This window comes from Notolepis coatsorum (assembly GCF_963971535.1).
Source record: "Notolepis coatsorum genome assembly, chromosome: 1".
Classification (NCBI taxonomy): domain Eukaryota; kingdom Metazoa; phylum Chordata; class Actinopteri; order Aulopiformes; family Paralepididae; genus Notolepis; species Notolepis coatsorum.
The window spans coordinates 304554078-304574077 of NC_140165.1; the positions used below are offsets into that span (position 1 = coordinate 304554078).

The following is a 20000-nucleotide window of genomic DNA, read 5'->3' on the forward strand; positions in this document are numbered from 1 at the left end:
ACACTACAGAAGGTTAACACTTTCACTACCACACTGCAGAAGGTTAACCTTTCACTACCACACTACAGATGGTTAACCTTTCACTACCACACTACAGAAGGTTAACCTTTCACTACAACACTGCAGAAGGTTAACTTTTCACTACCACACTACAGACGGTTAACCTTTTACTACCACACTACAGACGGTTAACTTTTCACTACCACACTACAGACGGTTAACCTTTTACTACCACACTACAGACGGTTAACCTTTCACTACCACACTACAGACGGTTAACCTTTTACTACCACACTACAGATGGTTAACCTTTTCACTACCACACTACAGACCGTTAACCTTTTACTACCACACTACAGACGGTTAACCATTTCACTACCACACTACAGAAGGTTAACCTTTCACTACCACACTACAGAAGGTTAACCATTTTACTACCACACTACAGATGGTTAACCTTTCACTACCACACTACAGAAGGTTAACCTTTCACTACCACACTACAGACGGTTAACCCTTTCACTACCACACTACAGACGGTTACAGTCACCTTCTGCAGTGTGGTAGTGAAAGGGTTAGCCGGACAGGTGAGACATATGCTCTATTGATAATAATAACACAATGCGCGTATGTAGGCCTACAGCCCATCCTGGTACCATACTGTATACGTCAACCCCATGTACAGATATATACAATGTGCTGTACAATGTGTACATATACTAAGTCTGTACAATGTGCAATACTCCATACTGAGTCTACCCTAGTATAAGTAAACAGATTAAGTTTAATATTATCAATAAATATAAAATATGGGTATACAAATAAGATCTACGGTGTTAGTAAATTAATGAGTGATGCGTCAGTCCTTGTGCCAGGGTCTGTGCAGGGTCCAGTAGTTAAGAGTCAAACAGTTCTTACTATATACCGGTATAGTTTAGCTAAATATATATTTGATATGAAGTCTTCTTTTGACATGATAATGATTAACTCTCCATCAAATCACTGTATTCTAATCCGTACTTTAGGTAAAAAGGCTTCTGAATCCTCCACGGGGAGATTTTACAGAGGCTCCTTGCATTCAAGTGATTAACTTAATCACCCCCTCCACCCGATGCTTTCAAGGCCACTGATCACGCCAGCCTACTAACTACACAACAAACCCCACGCTATAGTGTCTGTGTCTCGTTCAGGTTGGCGGCTGTCTGCTCTGCTCTGCTCTGTTAAGTATAAGTAGGTGAGACTGTCGATCCATATCTCTCTGTATGAAGGGATCCGGATCAGTTAGTCCTTGGATTAGGGGGGTAAGTAAGTGACGGAGATGGAGAGACACAGCTTCTCTCTCTCTCTCAGTGTGGCCAGTGTGGTCTACAGGCCTTAACGTGTGCGTGTGTGTGTGTGTGCGTGTGTGCGTGTGTGTGTGTGTGTGTGTGTGTGTGTGTGTGTGTGTGTGTGTGTGTGTGTGTGTGTGATTGACTCCAGGCCCTGCTGCTGCACGGCTCCCTCCCAGAGGACGAGCAAGACGGCTCCGTGAACTTCGGGGAGAACCGAGCTAATACAGAACAGCAGCTGGTACTGTATCTCTATGTATCTCCCTCTCTCTGTCCTCTCTCTCTCTCTCACCTATCTCCTCCTCCTCTCTCCTCCTCTCTCCTTACTCCTATCTCTCCTATCTTTCTCACTCTGTCTCCTCTTCTCTCTCCTATCTCTCCTCTCTTTCTCACTCCATGTCTCATCTCCTCTCCTCTCTCTCCTCTCTCTCATCTCCTCTCCCCCTCTCTCTTCTTCTCTCTCTCTCTCTCCTATCTCTCCTCTCTCTTTCTCACTCCATGTCTCATCTCCTCTTCTCTCTCTCCTCTCTCTCATCTCCTCTCCTCCTCTCTCCTCTTCTCTCTCTCCTCCTATCTCTCCTCTCTCTTCTCTCTATCTCTCTCCTATCATCTCCCCTCTCTCTTCTCTCATTTCCTCTCTCTTCCTCCTCTCCTCTCCCCCCTCTCTCTCCTCTCCCATCTATTATCTCCTCTCTTTCTCCTCTCCCCTCTCTCTCTCTTTTCCTCCCTCTCTCTTCACTGTCTCTCCTCTCCCCTATCTCTCTCCTCTCTCCTCTCTCCTCTCCTCTCTCTCCCCTCTCTCCTCTCTCCTCTCTCCCCTCTCCTGTATAAAACAGCACTTGTTTGTTTGCCACTCTGTGTGAGGTACAGAGTAGAGAACAGAGGAACATGCGTCTGTGTGAGGTACAGAGTAGAGAACAGAGGAACATGCGTCTGTGTGAGGTACAGAGTAGAGAACAAAGGAACATGTCTCTGTGTGAGGTACAGAGTAGAGAACAAAGGAACACGTCTCTGTGTGAGGTACAGAGTAGAGAACAGAGGAACATGCGTCTGTGTGAGGTACAGAGTAGAGAACAAAGGAACATGTCTCTGTGTGAGGTACAGAGTAGAGAACAAAGGAACACGTCTCTGTGTGAGGTACAGAGTAGAGAACAGAGGAACATGCGTCTGTGTGAGGTACAGAGTAGAGAACATTGTCACACCGGGGCCAGTTGTTCCTTAATAAGCTCTGACATTTCCCCCTCCTCCCTTCTCTCATCACGCCGGTCATCCGCCCTGCCTCATCCGCTCATCCACTCCGCCTTTCAAGGTTCTAATCCGCAGTCGTCTGGACCAAAGCATGGAGGAGGCCCTGGATCTGAAGGTACAGTGAGTGAAAGTAATTAGGTCTGCCTGCGGCCCGCTATCCGAGCCAAGGGGCCCCTCCTCCTCCTCTCTAACCAAACCTGTCGCTGTCTCTCTCTCTCTCTCTGCTCATCCTTCTGGCTCTCAAGAGGGAACTCCTGAGGCACAAGCAGGAGGCGCGCCACCTGCAGGCCATCAAGGTAAGTCCACTCCAGGAACGATCCAGCCCTCCTACTCTTTGTCTTTGTCTGCCGCGTGTGCACAGATTGGAGTGGTGGGCGGGGAGTAGTGATGCCACAGATTACTTGTAAAAATAATCTGATTACTGATGACTGATTACTCCTTTAAAAAGTAATCTAGTTAATTTACTGATTACTTGATAACTAGGTTACGAAGTCGTCGTCGTCCCCCCCCTGCTGCTGCCACAAGAATGACAACAGTTTATTTTTTTTTATTGTTTTATAATGCTTTATTGAAAGTGCATAATGTCATAAATCATGATTGGCTGCTCAGACAGGTCATCATGAGACGTGATCAGCCATCAGGCCATCTCCGGCCTAGCTGACTGTACCCCTGGCTCTCTTATCATCAGCATTATGAGATAGTAACTAAATAGTAACTCACAGCCACTTGGAAAAGTAACTGTAATCAGATTACTGGCTTGTAAAAAGTAACAAGTTAGATGACTATTTACTGAAAAAAGTAATCAGATTAGAGTAACTAGTTACTTAGTAACTAGTTACTGGCATCACTGGCGGGGAGTAGAGCCAGTGGTGCCAAAAGAATCTGCTCATTTAGACATTTCACGTTTAGACTTTTCTCACTGAATAACCGTCGCCGCATATAATAATTTAAAATGGCTAATACAACAACTGACAGGAGATACACTTGGGTCCTTTTAAAATGATTCCCTAGCAACAGAATTCGAGTGAAACTGTCTATAAAAACAGGGTTTTAACAGAACACGTACAAGAGAATACATTGAAGCAGTGGTTTTGTTGATATTTTTAAACATAATTAATAGTAAATAAATAGTTTGTTAAGCTTTGCCAAACGCAAGCATTCTCATTGCCGGCGGCAATCTAATGGCTCCCATTACAAGTGTTGTGTAGTGTAATCCAATAGGGTTATTCGTTTTAAATACATACTATGGTCTAGCACTTGGTACCTACTAGGTTAATCACTAATAATTGTCATTCAGTGGCCTACATCCCAATAGCCTGTGTATGAGACTGAGGTAGCATGACAGCCCTGACAGAGGTAGCATGACAGCCCTGACAGAGGTAGCATGACAGCCCTGACTGAGGTAGCATGACAGCCCTGACAGAAGTAGCATGACAGCCCTGACAGAGGTAGCATGACAGCCCTGACTGAGGTAGCATGACAGCCCTGACTGAGGTAGCATGACAGCCCTGACTGAGGTAGCATGACAGCCCTGACCGAGGTAGCATGACAGCTCTGACTGAGGTAACATGACAGCCCTGACTGAGACTGAGGTAGCATGACAGCCCTGACTGAGGTAGCATGACAGCCCTGACTGAGGCAGCATGACAGCCCTGACTGAGGTAGCATGACAGCCCTGACTGAGGTAGCATGACAGCCCTCAAGTTTCAAGTTCAAGTTTCAAGTTTCTTTAATAGTTGTCATACAGAAGTACAGAATACTTTTATACAAAATGCTTCTTACTGTTACGCTCCAGAGACTGTGCAAGACAAGATAAGTATGAAATAAAATAACATAGTATAGCATGTAAATTAGAAGTAAAAAAATTAGGTCACAGTGTTCAGTATAGACATATGTACAATGTTCGATGCAGAGTAGACGTAACTGAGTTACCATATAATATACAATACTGTGTAGTGTACTAATATACAATACTATATAGTGCAAGGCAGAAATAGGATGAGGTGCAATTTAGGTACAATTTACAGTAGGTGTACGAGTTGTAGTGCAAATCCTTTATCAATAAATATAAAGTGTGTTTGTGTGATCTAAAGTGTGGAGAGTGGGTGCTGCAGTGTGTTGTTTGTTTAAGTGAGTGTGTGCGTGTGGGTGTGTGTGCTGTGTGCATTTGATGGTTGTTGCATAGTGTTTATTGTTCGTTTAGCAGCCTGATGGCCTGGGGATAGAAGCTTCTTCTGAGTCTTTCTGTGCTCGCCTTAAGACTCCGGTATCGCTTGCCTGACCGCAGCAGCAGCCTGACCGAGGTAGCATGACAGCCCTGACTGAGGCAGCATGACAGCCCTGACTGAGGTAGCATGACAGCCCTGACTGAGGTAACATGACAGCCCTGACTGAGACTGAGGTAGCATGACAGCCCTGACTGAGGTAGCATGACAGCCCTGACTGAGGTAGCATGACAGCCCTGACTGAGGTAGCATGACAGCCCTGACCGAGGTAGCATGACAGCCCTGACTGAGGCAGCATGACAGCCCTGACAGACTGAGGTAATATGACAGCCCTGACCGAGGCAGCATGACAGCCCTGACTGAGACCGAGGTAATATGACAGCCCTGACAGAGGTAGCATGACAGCCCTGACTGAGACCGAGGCAGCATGACAGCCCTGACTGAGGTAGCTAGCATCCTTTTCTTTTCTTTTCTTGCTTCATGTCAGATAAGAATACTCCTGGCTGTGTGTTTGTGTGTGTATCTATATGCTAGCCAGGAGCAGTGTGCCTCTGTACGGAGCAGCCTTTCATCTCCTCCTCTCCCTCTCCTCTCCCTCTCCCTCTCCCTCTCCCCTCCTCTCCTCTCCTCTCCTCTCCTCTCCTCTCCTCTCCTCTCCTCTCCTCTCCTCTCCTCTCCTCTCCTCTCCTCTCCTCTCCTCTCCTCTCCTCTCCTCTCCTCTCCCTCTCCCTCTCCCTCTCCCTCTCCCTCTCCTCTCCTCTCCCTCTCCTCTCCTCCCTCTCTCCTCTCCCCTCCCTCTCCTCTCCCCTCCCTCTCCCTCTCCTCTCCCCTCTCCCTCCCCTCTCTCTCCCTCTCCCCTCTCCCCTCCCTCTCTCCTCCCGCTCCCCTCCCCTCATTAGGATGCTCTGCAGCAGCGCATGTCCGTGCAGGAGGACGCGGTGCTGCAGCAGAAGCAGGAGCTCCTGAGGTGCAGCTTGGCCAGGGACCAGCTGGAGGGGGAGAACGTGAGTCCAGAGGACAATTATCTTTGACCAGGTCCACCTATAGCGCTTTCCTAACGGGAGACCGGTATAGCGCTCATTAGCACCACTCTCCACATCACGTGGATGTGAGTTGGGAAGGTTACTTGTTTAAAATGTAATCCGTGACAGATGACTGATTATCAGATGAAAATTGTGATCGTTAATGTAATCCATTGGATTACACCAACTGCTTTCTGCTTCTGTAATCCAATTGCTTTCAATAATTTTGCCTCCAATTTAATTTGATATTGATTGCAATTTCAATAATGTTATTACGATCGTATACCACCATGATTAACCATTATTTTTCAAATAAAAATGACATTTATGTCCATAATCCTACAATTAATAAAATGTGAACATGTTTCTTGAGTAAATCAGTAGGCTAATCAAGTCTATATTTTCATTCTCACAATAACGATAATAAATCACAGTTACTATTTGTTGTAATCACATCGCGTTACATGTCCATCTAAACACACTGTGGACACTGTTTTACCTCCGCAGGCCGAGCTGAAGCGGAAGCTGAGCGATCGGAACAAATTACTCAGTGAATACGAGGTAATCTTGGGGGTGTTTTCACTGGCTTGGTGTGTTTACTGTGGAGGTGATGCAGACCGTGGAGGGAGAGTGACTCACCCCGCATGTCTTCCCTTCCAGCAGCAGCTTGGGAAGAAAGAGAGGCTGTTGCATCAACAGCAACAGAAGCTCGACGACGCCCAGCACAGGCCGCACGAAGTCAGCCGCAGACGGGTACGAGCGGAACCAGTGTCGGCGCCGAGCGGCTACTAGGGGTGTAGCGGTCTGTACCGAGCGGCTACTAGGGGTGTAGCGGTCTGTGCCGAGCGGCTACTAGGGGTGTAGCGGCTACTAGGGGTGTAGCGGTCTGTGCCGAGCGGCTACTAGGGGTGTAGCGGTCTGTGCCGAGCGGCTACTAGGGGTGTGAATGAATGAATGAATGAATGAATGAAAACTTTATTTAACAGATTGCAGAATGGGTACAATACAGTACGGCTCAATACATACAATTGTTAAGGGGATGCAGACCAGAGAAAGACGTTTGTCTTGTTTCCATCAGGGTCCCCCATTTTCAATTCATAGTGACATTTATGACACACACAACATACATGACATTTATGGCATAGGGACATATAGGTATTTAGTACTGATACATTTGTGACATAAACGGTATTCAAATCGGAACTGAATACAAAAGTGGAACATTCGAAGAAAAAAAAGAGAATGAACCTTCGACACGGGTGTATCGGAATTTAAAACTGGTTTCTCTTTTTGGCTAATTTTCATTGTTTTATGAAATTAAACAAAATAAAAATCAATTATAAAGATTTTATTGAGCCAAAGCCAAAACTGTGTTTTACGTGTATAATATCATCTATCATCAGAGCTCTGTAACTCTGCGGTATGAATACATTTGAACGGATAAAGAATTTAAGAATCGAATCGAATCGTGACCTCAAAAATGCTTTAGCACCCTGTTACACCCCTGATGCTTTAGCACCCTGTTACACCCCTGATGCTTTAGCACCCTGTTACACCCCTGATCCTTTAGCACCCTGTTACACCCCTGATGCTTTAGCACCCTGTTACACCCCTGATGCTTTAGCACCCTGTTACACCCCTGATGCTTTAGCACCCTGTTACACCCCTGATGCTTTAGCACCCTGTTACACCCTGATGCTTTAGCACCCTGTTACACCCCTGATGCTTTAGCACCCTGTTACACCCCTGATGCTTTAGCACCCTGTTACACCCCTGATGCTCTAGCACCCCGTTACACCCCTGATGCTCTAGCACCCTGTTACACCCTGATGCTTTAGCACCCTGTTACACCCTGATGCTTTAGCACCCTGTTACACCCCTGATGCTTTAGCACCCTGTTACACCCCTGATGCTTTAGCACCCTGTTACACCCCTGATCCTTTACCACCCTGTTACACCCCTGATGCTCTAGCACCCTGTTACACCGCTGATGCTCTAGCACCCTGTTACACCCTGATGCTTTAGCACCCTGTTACACCCCTGATGATGCTTTAGCACCCTGTTACACCCCTGATGCTTTAGCACCCTGTTACACCCCTGATGATGCTTTAGCACCCTGTTACACCCCTGATGCTTTAGCACCCTGTTACACCCTGATGCTCTAGCACCCTGTTACACCTCTGATGCTTTAGCACCCTGTTACACCCCTGATGCTTTAGCACCCTGTTACACCCCTGATGCTTTAGCACCCTGTTACACCCTGATGCTTTAGCACCCTGTTACACCCTGATGCTCTAGCACCCTGTTACACCTCTGATGCTTTAGCACCCTGTTACACCCCTGATGCTTTAGCACCCTGTTACACCCCTGATGCTTTAGCACCCTGTTACACCCTGATGCTCTAGCACCCTGTTACACCCCTGATGCTTTAGCACCCTGTTACACCCCTGATGCTCTAGCACCCTGTTACACCCTGATGCTTTAGCACCCTGTTACACCCCTGATGCTTTAGCACCCTGTTACACCCTGATGCTTTAGCACCCTGTTACACCCTGATGCTTTACCACCCTGTTACACCCTGATGCTTTAGCACCCTGTTACACCGCTGATGCTCTAGCACCCTGTTACACCCCTGATCCTTTAGCACCCTGTTACACCCCTGATGCTCTAGCACCCTGTTACACCCCTGATGCTTTAGCACCCTGTTACACCCCTGATGCTTTAGCACCCTGTTACACCCCTGATGCTTTACCACCCTGTTACACCCTGATGCTTTAGCACCCTGTTACACCCTGATGCTTTAGCACCCTGTTACACCCCTGATGCTTTAGCACCCTGTTACACCCCTGGTGGTTTAGCACCCTGTTACACCCTGATGCTTTAGCACCCTGTTACACCCCTGATGCTTTAGCACCCTGTTACACCCCTGATGCTCTACCACCCTGTTACACCCCCCTGATGCTCTAGCACCCTGTTACACCCCCCTGATGCTCTACCACCCTGTTACACCCTGATGCTCTAGCACCCTGTTACACCCCTGATGCTTTAGCACCCTGTTACACCCCTGATGCTCTAGCACCCTGTTACACCCCTGATGCTTTAGCACCCTGTTACACCCCTGATGCTTTAGCACCCTGTTACACCCCTGATGCTTTACCACCCTGTTACACCCTGATGCTTTAGCACCCTGTTACACCCTGATGCTTTAGCACCCTGTTACACCCCTGATGCTTTAGCACCCTGTTACACCCCTGGTGGTTTAGCACCCTGTTACACCCCTGATGCTTTAGCACCCTGTTACACCCTGATGCTTTAGCACCCTGTTACACCCCTGATGCTTTAGCACCCTGTTACACCCCTGATGCTCTACCACCCTGTTACACCCCCCTGATGCTCTAGCACCCTGTTACACCCCCCCTGATGCTCTACCACCCTGTTACACCCTGATGCTCTAGCACCCTGTTACACCCCTGGTGGTTTAGCACCCTGTTACACCCCTGATGCTTTAGCACCCTGTTACACCCCTGATGCTTTAGCACCCCGTTACACCCCTGATGCTCTAGCACCCTGTTACACCCCTGATGCTTTAGCACCCTGTTACACCCCTGATGCTTTAGCACCCTGTTACACCCCTGATGCTTTAGCACCCTGTTACACCCCTGATGCTTTAGCACCCTGTTACACCCCTGATGCTTTAGCACCCCGTTACACCTCTGATGCTTTAGCACCCTGTTACACCCCTGATGCTTTAGCACCCTGTTACACCCCTGATGCTTTAGCACCCCGTTACACCCCTGATGCTTTAGCACCCTGTTACAACACCCTGATGCTCTAGCACCCTGTTACACCCCTGATGCTTTAGCACCCTGTTACACCCCTGATGCTTTAGCACCCTGTTACACCCCTGATGCTTTAGCACCCTGTTACACCCCTGATGCTTTAGCACCCTGTTACACCCCTGATGCTCTAGCACCCTGTTACACCCCTGATGCTTTAGCACCCTGTTACACCCCTGATGCTTTAGCACCCTGTTACACCCCTGATGCTTTAGCACCCTGTTACACCCTGATGCTTTAGCACCCTGTTACACCCCTGATGCTTTAGCACCCTGTTACACCCCTGATGCTTTAGCACCCTGTTACACCCCTGATGCTTTAGCACCCTGTTACACCCCTGATGCTTTAGCACCCTGTTACACCCCTGATGCTTTAGCACCCTGTTACACCCCTGATGCTTTAGCACCCTGTTACACATTTACATTTACATTTACATTTAGTCATTTAGCTGACGCTTTTATCCAAAGCGACTTACAAGTTCTGTACGACAAGCCATCAGGAAGGGCACAACTCTATCAGCTGAGTAACAATGTTCATCAAAGTGTTGAGTGCTACAGTGTAGGTTAGTTTATTAGGACAAGTGCATGACAGTACGGTTAGTTAGGGTTAGATTTTTTTTTTTTTTTTTTTTTTTTTTTTTTCTTTTTTTTTAATTCAGATAATGGTTGAAGAAGTGCGTCTTTAGTCGACGGCGAAAGATTGGACGTGATTCGGCTGTCCTAACTGGGGTGGGTAGTTCATTCCACCATTGTGGGGCAAGGACTGAGAATAGGCGACTTCTCTTTGATGACCCTCCCGGAGCTTGGATAGGAGTAGGTCTGAGGCGGCCAGAAGATGCAGAGCGTAGGGGTCTTGAGGGTGTGTAGTTAGAGACCATTGACCGGAGGTAGGCGGGAGCGGTTCCCTTTGCCGCACGGTATGCTAGGTCGAGGGCCTTGAAGCGGATTCGTGCAGCAATGGGGAGCCAGTGCAGGTCCCTAAGAAGTGGGGTGACATGGGCCGACTTCGGTAGGTTTGAGATCAGGCGGGCCGCTGCGTTCTGAATGAGTTGAAGAGGCTTAGTGGCAGTGGCCGGGAGGCCAGCGAGCAGTGCATTGCAGTAGTCGAGGCGGGAGATGACTGTTGATTGGACGAGGAGTTGGGTGGCTTCTTTTGTCAGGAAGGGGCGTATCCTTCTGACGTTGCTCAGGAGGAATCGGCAGGTTCTGGTCGTCGCTGCGATGTGAGCAGAGAAGTTCAACTGGTCGTCGAGGACAACACCAAGGTTCTTGGCGGTCGGGGACGCAGTCACAGCTGCATTCTCGACTGTGATTGAAAGGTCGGTTAGGGGGGAGGATTTGGCCGGCAGGTGGAGCAATTCTGTTTTGCTTAGGTTCAGTTTGAGGTGGTTGGACGTCATCCAGGCTGAGATGTCGGACAGACAGGCCGAGATCCGCACAGAGACGTGGATATCTGAGGGAGGGAAGGAGAGGAAGAGTTGAGTATCGTCGGCATAACAATGGTAGGAGAAGCCATGAGACGTGATAATGTTACCCAGTGATTTAGTGTAGAGGGAGAAGAGAAGGGGTCCTAAAACCGAGCCCTGGGGGACACCCGTCCGCAGGGGGCGGGTGGCCGACAGGGTCCCTCTCCATGACACTTGGTAGGAGCGGTCATTGAGGTATGATGACAGCCATGTCAGCGCAGAGCCAGCCACTCCCATTCCTGCGAGGGCCGCAAGGAGGATCTGGTGGTTGACTGTGTCGAAGGCTGCAGATAGATCTAGGAGAATCAGGACAGAGGAGAGGCCTTTCGCTTTTGCTAAGTGAAGTGCCTCTGTGACCGCAATGAGGGCTGTCTCTGTGGAGTGACCAGTCCTGAAGCCTGACTGATTAGGGTCTAGGAGGTCATTCTGTAAGAGATAAGTAGTAAGTTGGTTGGATACAGCACGTTCAAGTGTTTTAGAAAGGAAGGAGAGAAGAGAGACAGGACGGTAGTTGCCTATGACAGTAGGGTTCAGGGTTGGTTTTTTTATGAGCGGCGTGACTCTGGCTTGTTTTAGGGAGGTGGGGACCACCCCCGAGTTGAGTGAGGAGTTGATGGTTGCAGTTAGGAATGGGAGGATGTCTGGTGCTATGGTCTGGAGGAGTGGGGAGGGTAGCTGGTCCAGCTGGCAAGTAGTCGGACGGTTTGACGTTACCAGTGTCAGGGTCTCTGCTTCTGTAATGGGAGAGAAAGATGACAGAGTGAAGGATGAGGTTCTCGATTCAGCATTTGGAATGGGTGGGGGTTGGGAGAAGGAGCTGCGGATGTTCTCCACTTTTTCCTCAAAGAAGATCGCAAAGTCTTCGGCAGAGAAAGATGAGGGAGGGGGGGGTGGGGGGGGAGTGAGGAGGGAGGACATGGTAGCATGCAGTTTGCGAAGATTCTTGGCAGAGGCCTCGATCCTATGGTGGAAGAAAGAAGCTTTGGCATTAGTGATGGTTTTGGAGAATGTTAACAAGAGGTTGTGATATGTGTCGATGTCAGCAGTGAGGCGTGACTTTCTATACTTCCTTTCAGCTGCTCTCAGGACCTGTCTTTGTTCTCTCACTGGATCTGTCAGCCATGGACTGGGTGGGGAACGGCGGGCAGGTTTCTCAACGAGGGGACAGAGCTTGTCGAAGGAGGTTGCCAGGGCTGAAAGGAGGGTGGAGGTTGCCATCTCTGTGGAGAGAGCAGAGAAGGTGTCACTCAAAGGTAGAGCGGATAGTATGTCAGAGGAGAGGGTGGAGGGGGATAGGGAGGGCAGGTTGCGTCTGAGTGAGACTGTTTGAGTTGGGGTGAAGACCTTTCGGTTAAGCATGAGAGTTAGTGAGAAGGATATGAAGGAATGGTCAGATACATGTAGGGGAGTTACCGTGGTGTTAATGATGCTGGAGTTACGGGAAAATATGAGATCCAAGGAGTTGCCTGCTTTGTGGGTGGGAGGCATGGCAGTGGGAGTCAGGTCAAACGATTGTAGGAGGGAGACTACTATGACTGACTGAGATGAGTCAGGCAGGTTGAAGTCGCCCAGTAGAAGGAGAGGGGTACCATCTTCCGGTAAGGAGCTAAGAAGCATGTCCAGCTCATCTGTGAAGTGATCGAGCGGACCTGGAGGGCGGTAGAGTGTAACAATGGTGAGATTGAAAGGATTAGAGACAGATACTGCATGATATTCGAGAGAGGAGAGTGACAGTTCTGGGAGTGGTGTTACGTTTGTAGCCCATGAAGGAGATGTCATGAGGGCAGTGCCTCCACCCCGTCTGGAAGGTCGAGGTGTGTGAGTGAAGTTATAGTTTGTAGATAATGCTGCAGGTGTTGATGAGTTATTGGGGGTTATCCAGGTCTCAGTTAGAGCCAGGAGCTGCAGATTTAGACTATGGGCGTAGGCAGTAATGAAGTCAGCTTTCTTGACTGCTGATTGACAATTCCATAAGCCTCCCCGTACTGTGACAGGTGTATTAGTGGCTGTAGGAGGGTAGGAGAGATTAGCCGGGTTACTAGCAAACTGTCGTGGATGGGTAGAGTCAGTTCTGGAGGAGCAGATTGTGGATATAGGTATGAGACACATTGTATTGTCGAGAGTGGCAGGGAGGAAGTAGAGAAATAGCAGTGTGGGAGGGAAATATAGGATTATGGTGTACTTAGCACTGGGTGGATCGGTGGATCCCTCGGCGGTGAACTCCAGGATAACTCCTCCTCTTTGTCCCTCTTCGTTTCTCGACGCTTCGCTGACGCTACACCAGCAAGCCTTTAAATCACTATCACTAATTAGTGCTGTCTTAACACCTGGCCCTTAATGGGGGCACTTAACAAAACAAAATGGCAGTTTTAAACACGCCCCTTTAATCAAGTCAGCTGGTTCCTCACTTTTAAGATTCACTAATAAACTTAAAATGGCTTACCCTAGTTTTCAGTATAAAGCAATGTTTCTCAGTGAGAGTGTCCTGTCCTTCCTTAACAGAGCCCAGTACAGAGTGACTTCAACACAGTGTGGACCTCTGCTTTTAAACAGGGCAGGCTCTTAATGGCTCACTCAGCAAATCAGATGCTACTAGTAAACAGGAAACAGTCCCTTAATGGGGGCACTTAACAAAACAAAATGGCCGTTTTAAACACGCCCCTTTAATCAAGTCAGCTGGTTCCTCACTTTTAAGATTTACTAATAAACTTAAAATGGCTTACCCTAGTTTTCAGTATAAAGCAATGTTTCTCAGTGAGAGTGTCCTGTCCTTCCTTAACAGAGCCCAGTACAGAGTGACTTCAACACAGTGTGGACCTCTGCTTTTAAACAGGGCAGGCTCTTAATGGCTCACTCAGCAAATCAGATGCTACTAGTAAACAGGAAACAGTCCCTTAATGGGGGCACTTAACTAAACAAAATGGCCGTTTTAAACACGCCCCTTTAATCAAGTCAGCTGGTTCCTCACTTTTAAGATTCACTAATAAACTTAAAATGGCTTACCCTAGTTTTCAGTATAAAGCAATGTTTCTCAGTGAGAGTGTCCTGTCCTTCCTTAACAGAGCCCAGTACAGAGTGACTTCAACACAGTGTGGACCTCTGCTTTTAAACAGGGCAGGCTCTTAATGGCTCACTCAGCATGCTGACCCTGATGCTTTAGCACCCTGTTACACCCCTGATGCTTTAGCACCCTGTTACACCCCTGATCCTTTAGCACCCTGTTACACCTCTGATGCTTTAGCACCCTGTTACACCCTGATGCTTTAGCACCCTGTTACACCCTGATGCTTTAGCACCCTGTTACACCCCTGATGCTTTAGCACCCTGTTACACCCCTGATGCTTTAGCACCCTGTTACACCCTGATGCTTTAGCACCCTGTTACACCCCTGATCCTTTAGCACCCTGTTACACCTCTGATGCTTTAGCACCCCGTTACACCCCTGATGCTTTAGCACCCCGTTACACCTCTGATGCTCTAGCACCCCGTTACACCCCTGATGCTTTAGCACCATGTTACACCTCTGATGCTTTAGCACCCTGTTACACCCCTGATGCTCTAGCACCCCGTTACACCCCTGATGCTCTAGCACCCTGTTACACCCCTGATGCTTTAGCACCCTGTTACACCCTGATGCTTTAGCACCCTGTTACACCCCTCTGATGCTTTAGCACCCTGTTACACCCCTGATGCTTTAGCACCCTGTTACACCCCTGATGCTCTAGCACCCTGTTACACCCCTGATGCTTTAGCACCCCGTTACACCCCTGATGCTTTAGCACCCCGTTACACCCCTGATGCTCTAGCACCCTGTTACACCCCTGATGCTTTAGCACCCCGTTACACCCCTGATGCTTTAGCACCCTGTTACACCCCTCTGATGCTTTAGCACCCTGTTACACCCCTGATGCTCTAGCACCCTGTTACACCCCTCTGATGCTTTAGCACCCTGTTACACCTCTGATGCTTTAGCACCCTGTTACACCCCTGATGCTTTAGCACCCTGTTACACCCCTGATCCTTTAGCACCCTGTTACACCCCTGATGCTCTAGCACCCTGTTACACCCTGATGCTTTAGCACCCTGTTACACCATGATGCTTTAGCACCCTGTTACACCCCTGATGCTTTAGCACCCTGTTACACCCCTGATGCTCTAGCACCCTGTTACACCCCTGATGCTTTAGCACCCTGTTACACCCCTGATGCTTTAGCACCCTGTTACACCCCTGATGCTTTAGCACCCTGTTACACCCCTGATGCTTTAGCACCCTGTTACACCCCTGATGCTTTAGCACCCCGTTACACCCTGATGCTTTAGCACCCTGTTACACCCTGATGCTTTAGCACCCTGTTACACCCTGATGCTTTAGCACCCTGTTACACCCCTGATGCTTTAGCACCCTGTTACAGTTACACCCCTGATGCTCTAGCACCCTGTTACACCCCTGATGCTTTAGCACCCTGTTACACCCTGATGCTTTAGCACCCTGTTACACCCTGATGCTTTAGCACCCTGTTACACCCTGATGCTTTAGCACCCTGTTACACCCCTGATGCTTTAGCACCCTGTTACAGTTACACCCCTGATGCTCTAGCACCCTGTTACACCCCTGATGCTTTAGCACCCTGTTACACCCTGATGCTTTAGCACCCTGTTACACCCCTGATGCTTTAGCACCCTGTTACACCTCTGATGCTTTAGCACCCTGTTACACCCCTGATGCTTTAGCACCCTGTTACACCCTGATGCTTTAGCACCCTGTTACACCCCTGATGCTTTAGCACCCTGTTACACCCCTGATGCTTTAGCACCCTGTTACAGTTACACCCCTGATGCTTTAGCACCCTGTTACACCCTGATGCTTTAGCACCCTGTTACACCCCTGATGCTTTAGCACCCTGTTACAGTTACACCCCTGATGCTTTAGCACCCTGTTACAGTTACACCCCTGATGCTCTAGCACCCTGTTACACCTCTGATGCTTTAGCACCCTGTTACACCCCTGATGCTTTAGCACCCTGTTACACCTCTGATGCTTTAGCACCCTGTTACACCCCTGATGCTTTAGCACCCTGTTACACCCCTGATGCTTTAGCACCCTGTTACACCCCTGATGCTTTAGCACCCTGTTACACCCCTGATGCTTTAGCACCCTGTTACACCCCTGATGCTTTAGCACCCTGTTACACCCCTGATGCTTTAGCACCCTGTTACACCCCTGATGCTTTAGCACCCTGTTACACCCCTGATGCTTTAGCACCCTGTTACACCCCTGATGCTTTAGCACCCTGTTACACCCCTGATGCTTTAGCACCCTGTTACACCCCTGATGCTTTAGCACCCTGTTACACCTCTGATGCTTTAGCACCCTGTTACACCCCTGATGCTTTAGCACCCTGTTACACCCCTGATGCTTTAGCACCCTGTTACACCCCTGATGCTTTAGCACCCTGTTACACCCCTGATGCTTTAGCACCCTGTTACACCCCTGATGCTTTAGCACCCTGTTACACCCCTGATGCTTTAGCACCCTGTTACACCCCTGATGCTTTAGCACCCTGTTACAGCCCTGATGCTTTAGCACCCTGTTACACCCCTGATGCTCTACCACCCTGTTACACCCTGATGCTTTAGCACCCTGTTACACCCCTGATGCTTTAGCACCCTGTTACACCCCTGATGCTCTAGCACCCTGTTACACCCCTGATGCTTTAGCACCCTGTTACACCCCTGATGCTCTACCACCCTGTTACACCCTGATGCTTTAGCACCCAGTTACACCCCTGATGCTCTAGCACCCTGTTACACCCCTGATGCTTTAGCACCCTGTTACACCCCTGATGCTCTAGCACCCTGTTACACCCCTGATGCTTTAGCACCCTGTTACACCCCTGATGCTTTAGCACCCTGTTACACCCCTGATGCTTTAGCACCCTGTTACACCCCTGATGCTTTAGCACCCTGTTACACCCCTGATGCTTTAGCACCCTGTTACACCCTGATGCTTTAGCACCCTGTTACACCCCTGATGCTCTACCACCCTGTTACACCCCTGATGCTTTAGCACCCCGTTACACCCCTGATGCGTTAGCACCCTGTTACACCCCTGATCCTTTAGCACCCTGTTACACCCCTGATGCTCTACCACCCTGTTACACCCCTGATGCTTTAGCACCCCGTTACACCCCTGATGCTTTAGCACCCTGTTACACCCCTGATGCTTTAGCACCCTGTTACACCCCTGATGCTTTAGCACCCTGTTACACCCCTGATGCTTTAGCACCCTGTTACACCCCTGATGCTTTAGCACCCTGTTACACCCTGATGCTTTAGCACCCTGTTACACCTCTGATGCTTTAGCACCCTGTTACACCCCTGATGCTTTAGCACCCTGTTACACCCCTGATGCTTTAGCACCCTGTTACACCCTGATGCTTTAGCACCCTGTTACACCTCTGATGCTCTAGCACCCTGTTACACCCCTGATGCTTTAGCACCCTGTTACACCCCTGATGCTTTAGCACCCTGTTACACCCCTGATGCTCTACCACCCTGTTACACCCTGATGCTCTAGCACCCTGTTACACCCCTGATGCTCTACCACCCTGTTACACCCCTGATGCTTTAGCACCCTGTTACACCCCTGATGCTTTAGCACCCTGTTACACCCCTGATGCTTTAGCACCCTGTTACACCCCTGATGCTCTAGCACCCTGTTACACCCCTGATGCTTTAGCACCCTGTTACACCTCTGATGCTTTAGCACCCTGTTACACCCCTGATGCTTTAGCACCCTGTTACACCCCTGATGCTTTAGCACCCTGTTACACCCCTGATGCTTTAGCACCCTGTTACACCCCTGATGCTTTAGCACCCTGTTACACCCCTGATGCTTTAGCACCCTGTTACACCCCTGATGCTTTAGCACCCTGTTACACCCTGATGCTTTAGCACCCTGTTACACCTCTGATGCTCTAGCACCCTGTTACACCCCTGATGCTTTAGCACCCTGTTACACCCTGATGCTTTAGCACCCTGTTACACCCCTGATGCGTTAGCACCCTGTTACACCCCTGATGCTTTAGCACCCTGTTACACCCTGATGCTTTAGCACCCTGTTACACCCCTGATGCTTTAGCACCCTGTTACACCCTGATGCTTTAGCACCCTGTTACACCCTGATGCTTTAGCACCCTGTTACACCCCTGATGCTCTAGCACCCTGTTACACCCCTGATGCTTTAGCACCCTGTTACACCCCTGATGCTCTAGCACCCTGTTACACCCCTGATGCTTTAGCACCCTGTTACACCCCTGATGCTTTAGCACCCTGTTACACCCCTGATGCTTTAGCACCCTGTTACACCCCTGATGCTTTAGCACCCTGTTACACCCCTGATGCTTTAGCACCCTGTTACACCCCTGATGCTTTAGCACCCTGTTACACCCTGATGCTTTAGCACCCTGTTACACCCCTGATGCTTTAGCACCCTGTTACACCCCTGATGCTTTAGCACCCTGTTACACCCCTGATGCTTTAGCACCCTGTTACACCCCTGATGCTTTAGCACCCTGTTACACCCCTGATGCTTTAGCACCCTGTTACACCCCTGATGCTTTAGCACCCTGTTACACCCCTGATGCTTTAGCACCCTGTTACACCCCTGATGCTTTAGCACCCTGTTACACCCCTGATGCTCTACCACCCTGTTACACCCTGATGCTTTACCACCCTGTTACACCCCTGATGCTTTAGCACCCTGTTACACCCTGATGCTTTAGCACCCTGTTACACCCTGATGCTTTAGCACCCTGTTACACCCCTGATGCTTTAGCACCCTGTTACACCCCTGATGCTTTAGCACCCTGTTACACCCTGATGCTTTAGCACCCTGTTACACCCCTGATGCTTTAGCACCCTGTTACACCCCTGATGCTTTAGCACCCTGTTACACCCCTGATGCTTTAGCACCCTGTTACACCCTGATGCTTTAGCACCCTGTTACACCCCTGATGCTTTACCACCCTGTTACACCCCTGATCCTTTAGCACCCTGTTACACCCCTGATGCTTTAGCACCCTGTTACACCCTGATGCTTTAGCACCCTGTTACACCCCTGATGCTCTAGCACCCTGTTACACCCCTGATGCTTTAGCACCCTGTTACACCCTGATGCTTTAGCACCCTGTTACACCCCTGATGCTTTAGCACCCTGTTACACCCCTGATGCTTTAGCACCCTGTTACACCCCTGATGCTTTAGCACCCTGTTACACCCCTGATGCTTTAGCACCCTGTTACACCCTGATGCTTTAGCACCCTGTTACACCCCTGATGCTTTAGCACCCTGTTACACCCCCGATGCTTTAGCACCCTGTTACACCTCTGATGCTTTAGCACCCTGTTACACCCTGATGCTTTAGCACCCTGTTACACCTCTGATGCTTTAGCACCCTGTTACACCCCTGATGCTTTAGCACCCTGTTACACCCTGATGCTTTAGCACCCTGTTACACCCTGATGCTTTAGCACCCTGTTACACCCCTGATGCTTTAGCACCCTGTTACACCCCTGATGCTTTAGCACCCTGTTACACCCCTGATGCTTTAGCACCCTGTTACACCCCTGATGCTTTAGCACCCTGTTACACCCCTGATGCTTTAGCACCCTGTTACACCCCCGATGCTTTAGCACCCTGTTACACCCTGATGCTTTAGCACCCTGTTACGTTACACCCTGATCCTTTAGCACCCTGTTACACCCCTGATGCTTTAGCACCCTGTTACACCCTGATGCTTTAGCACCCTGTTACACCCTGATGCTTTAGCACCCTGTTACACCCTGATGCTCTAGCACCCTGTTACACCCTGATGC

The 20000-nt window shown here is 49.3% G+C and overlaps 1 protein-coding gene across 2 annotated transcripts in view; it reads left to right on the forward strand.

Annotated features, from left to right (window-relative positions):
- Nucleotides 1–20000, forward strand: part of dixdc1a (DIX domain containing 1a) — a 45644-nt gene that overhangs the window by 15909 nt on the left and 9735 nt on the right. The window contains exons 4-9 of one of the 2 annotated variants that reach the window (XM_084313895.1): nt 1480–1569; nt 2638–2691; nt 2822–2872; nt 5701–5805; nt 6331–6384; nt 6484–6576. In XM_084313895.1, the coding sequence (XP_084170021.1) occupies nt 1480–1569; nt 2638–2691; nt 2822–2872; nt 5701–5805; nt 6331–6384; nt 6484–6576 (447 nt within the window). The remainder of the gene's footprint in view (nt 1–1479; nt 1570–2637; nt 2692–2821; nt 2873–5700; nt 5806–6330; nt 6385–6483; nt 6577–20000) is intronic. The other variant, XM_084313896.1, reaches the window with a different exon arrangement.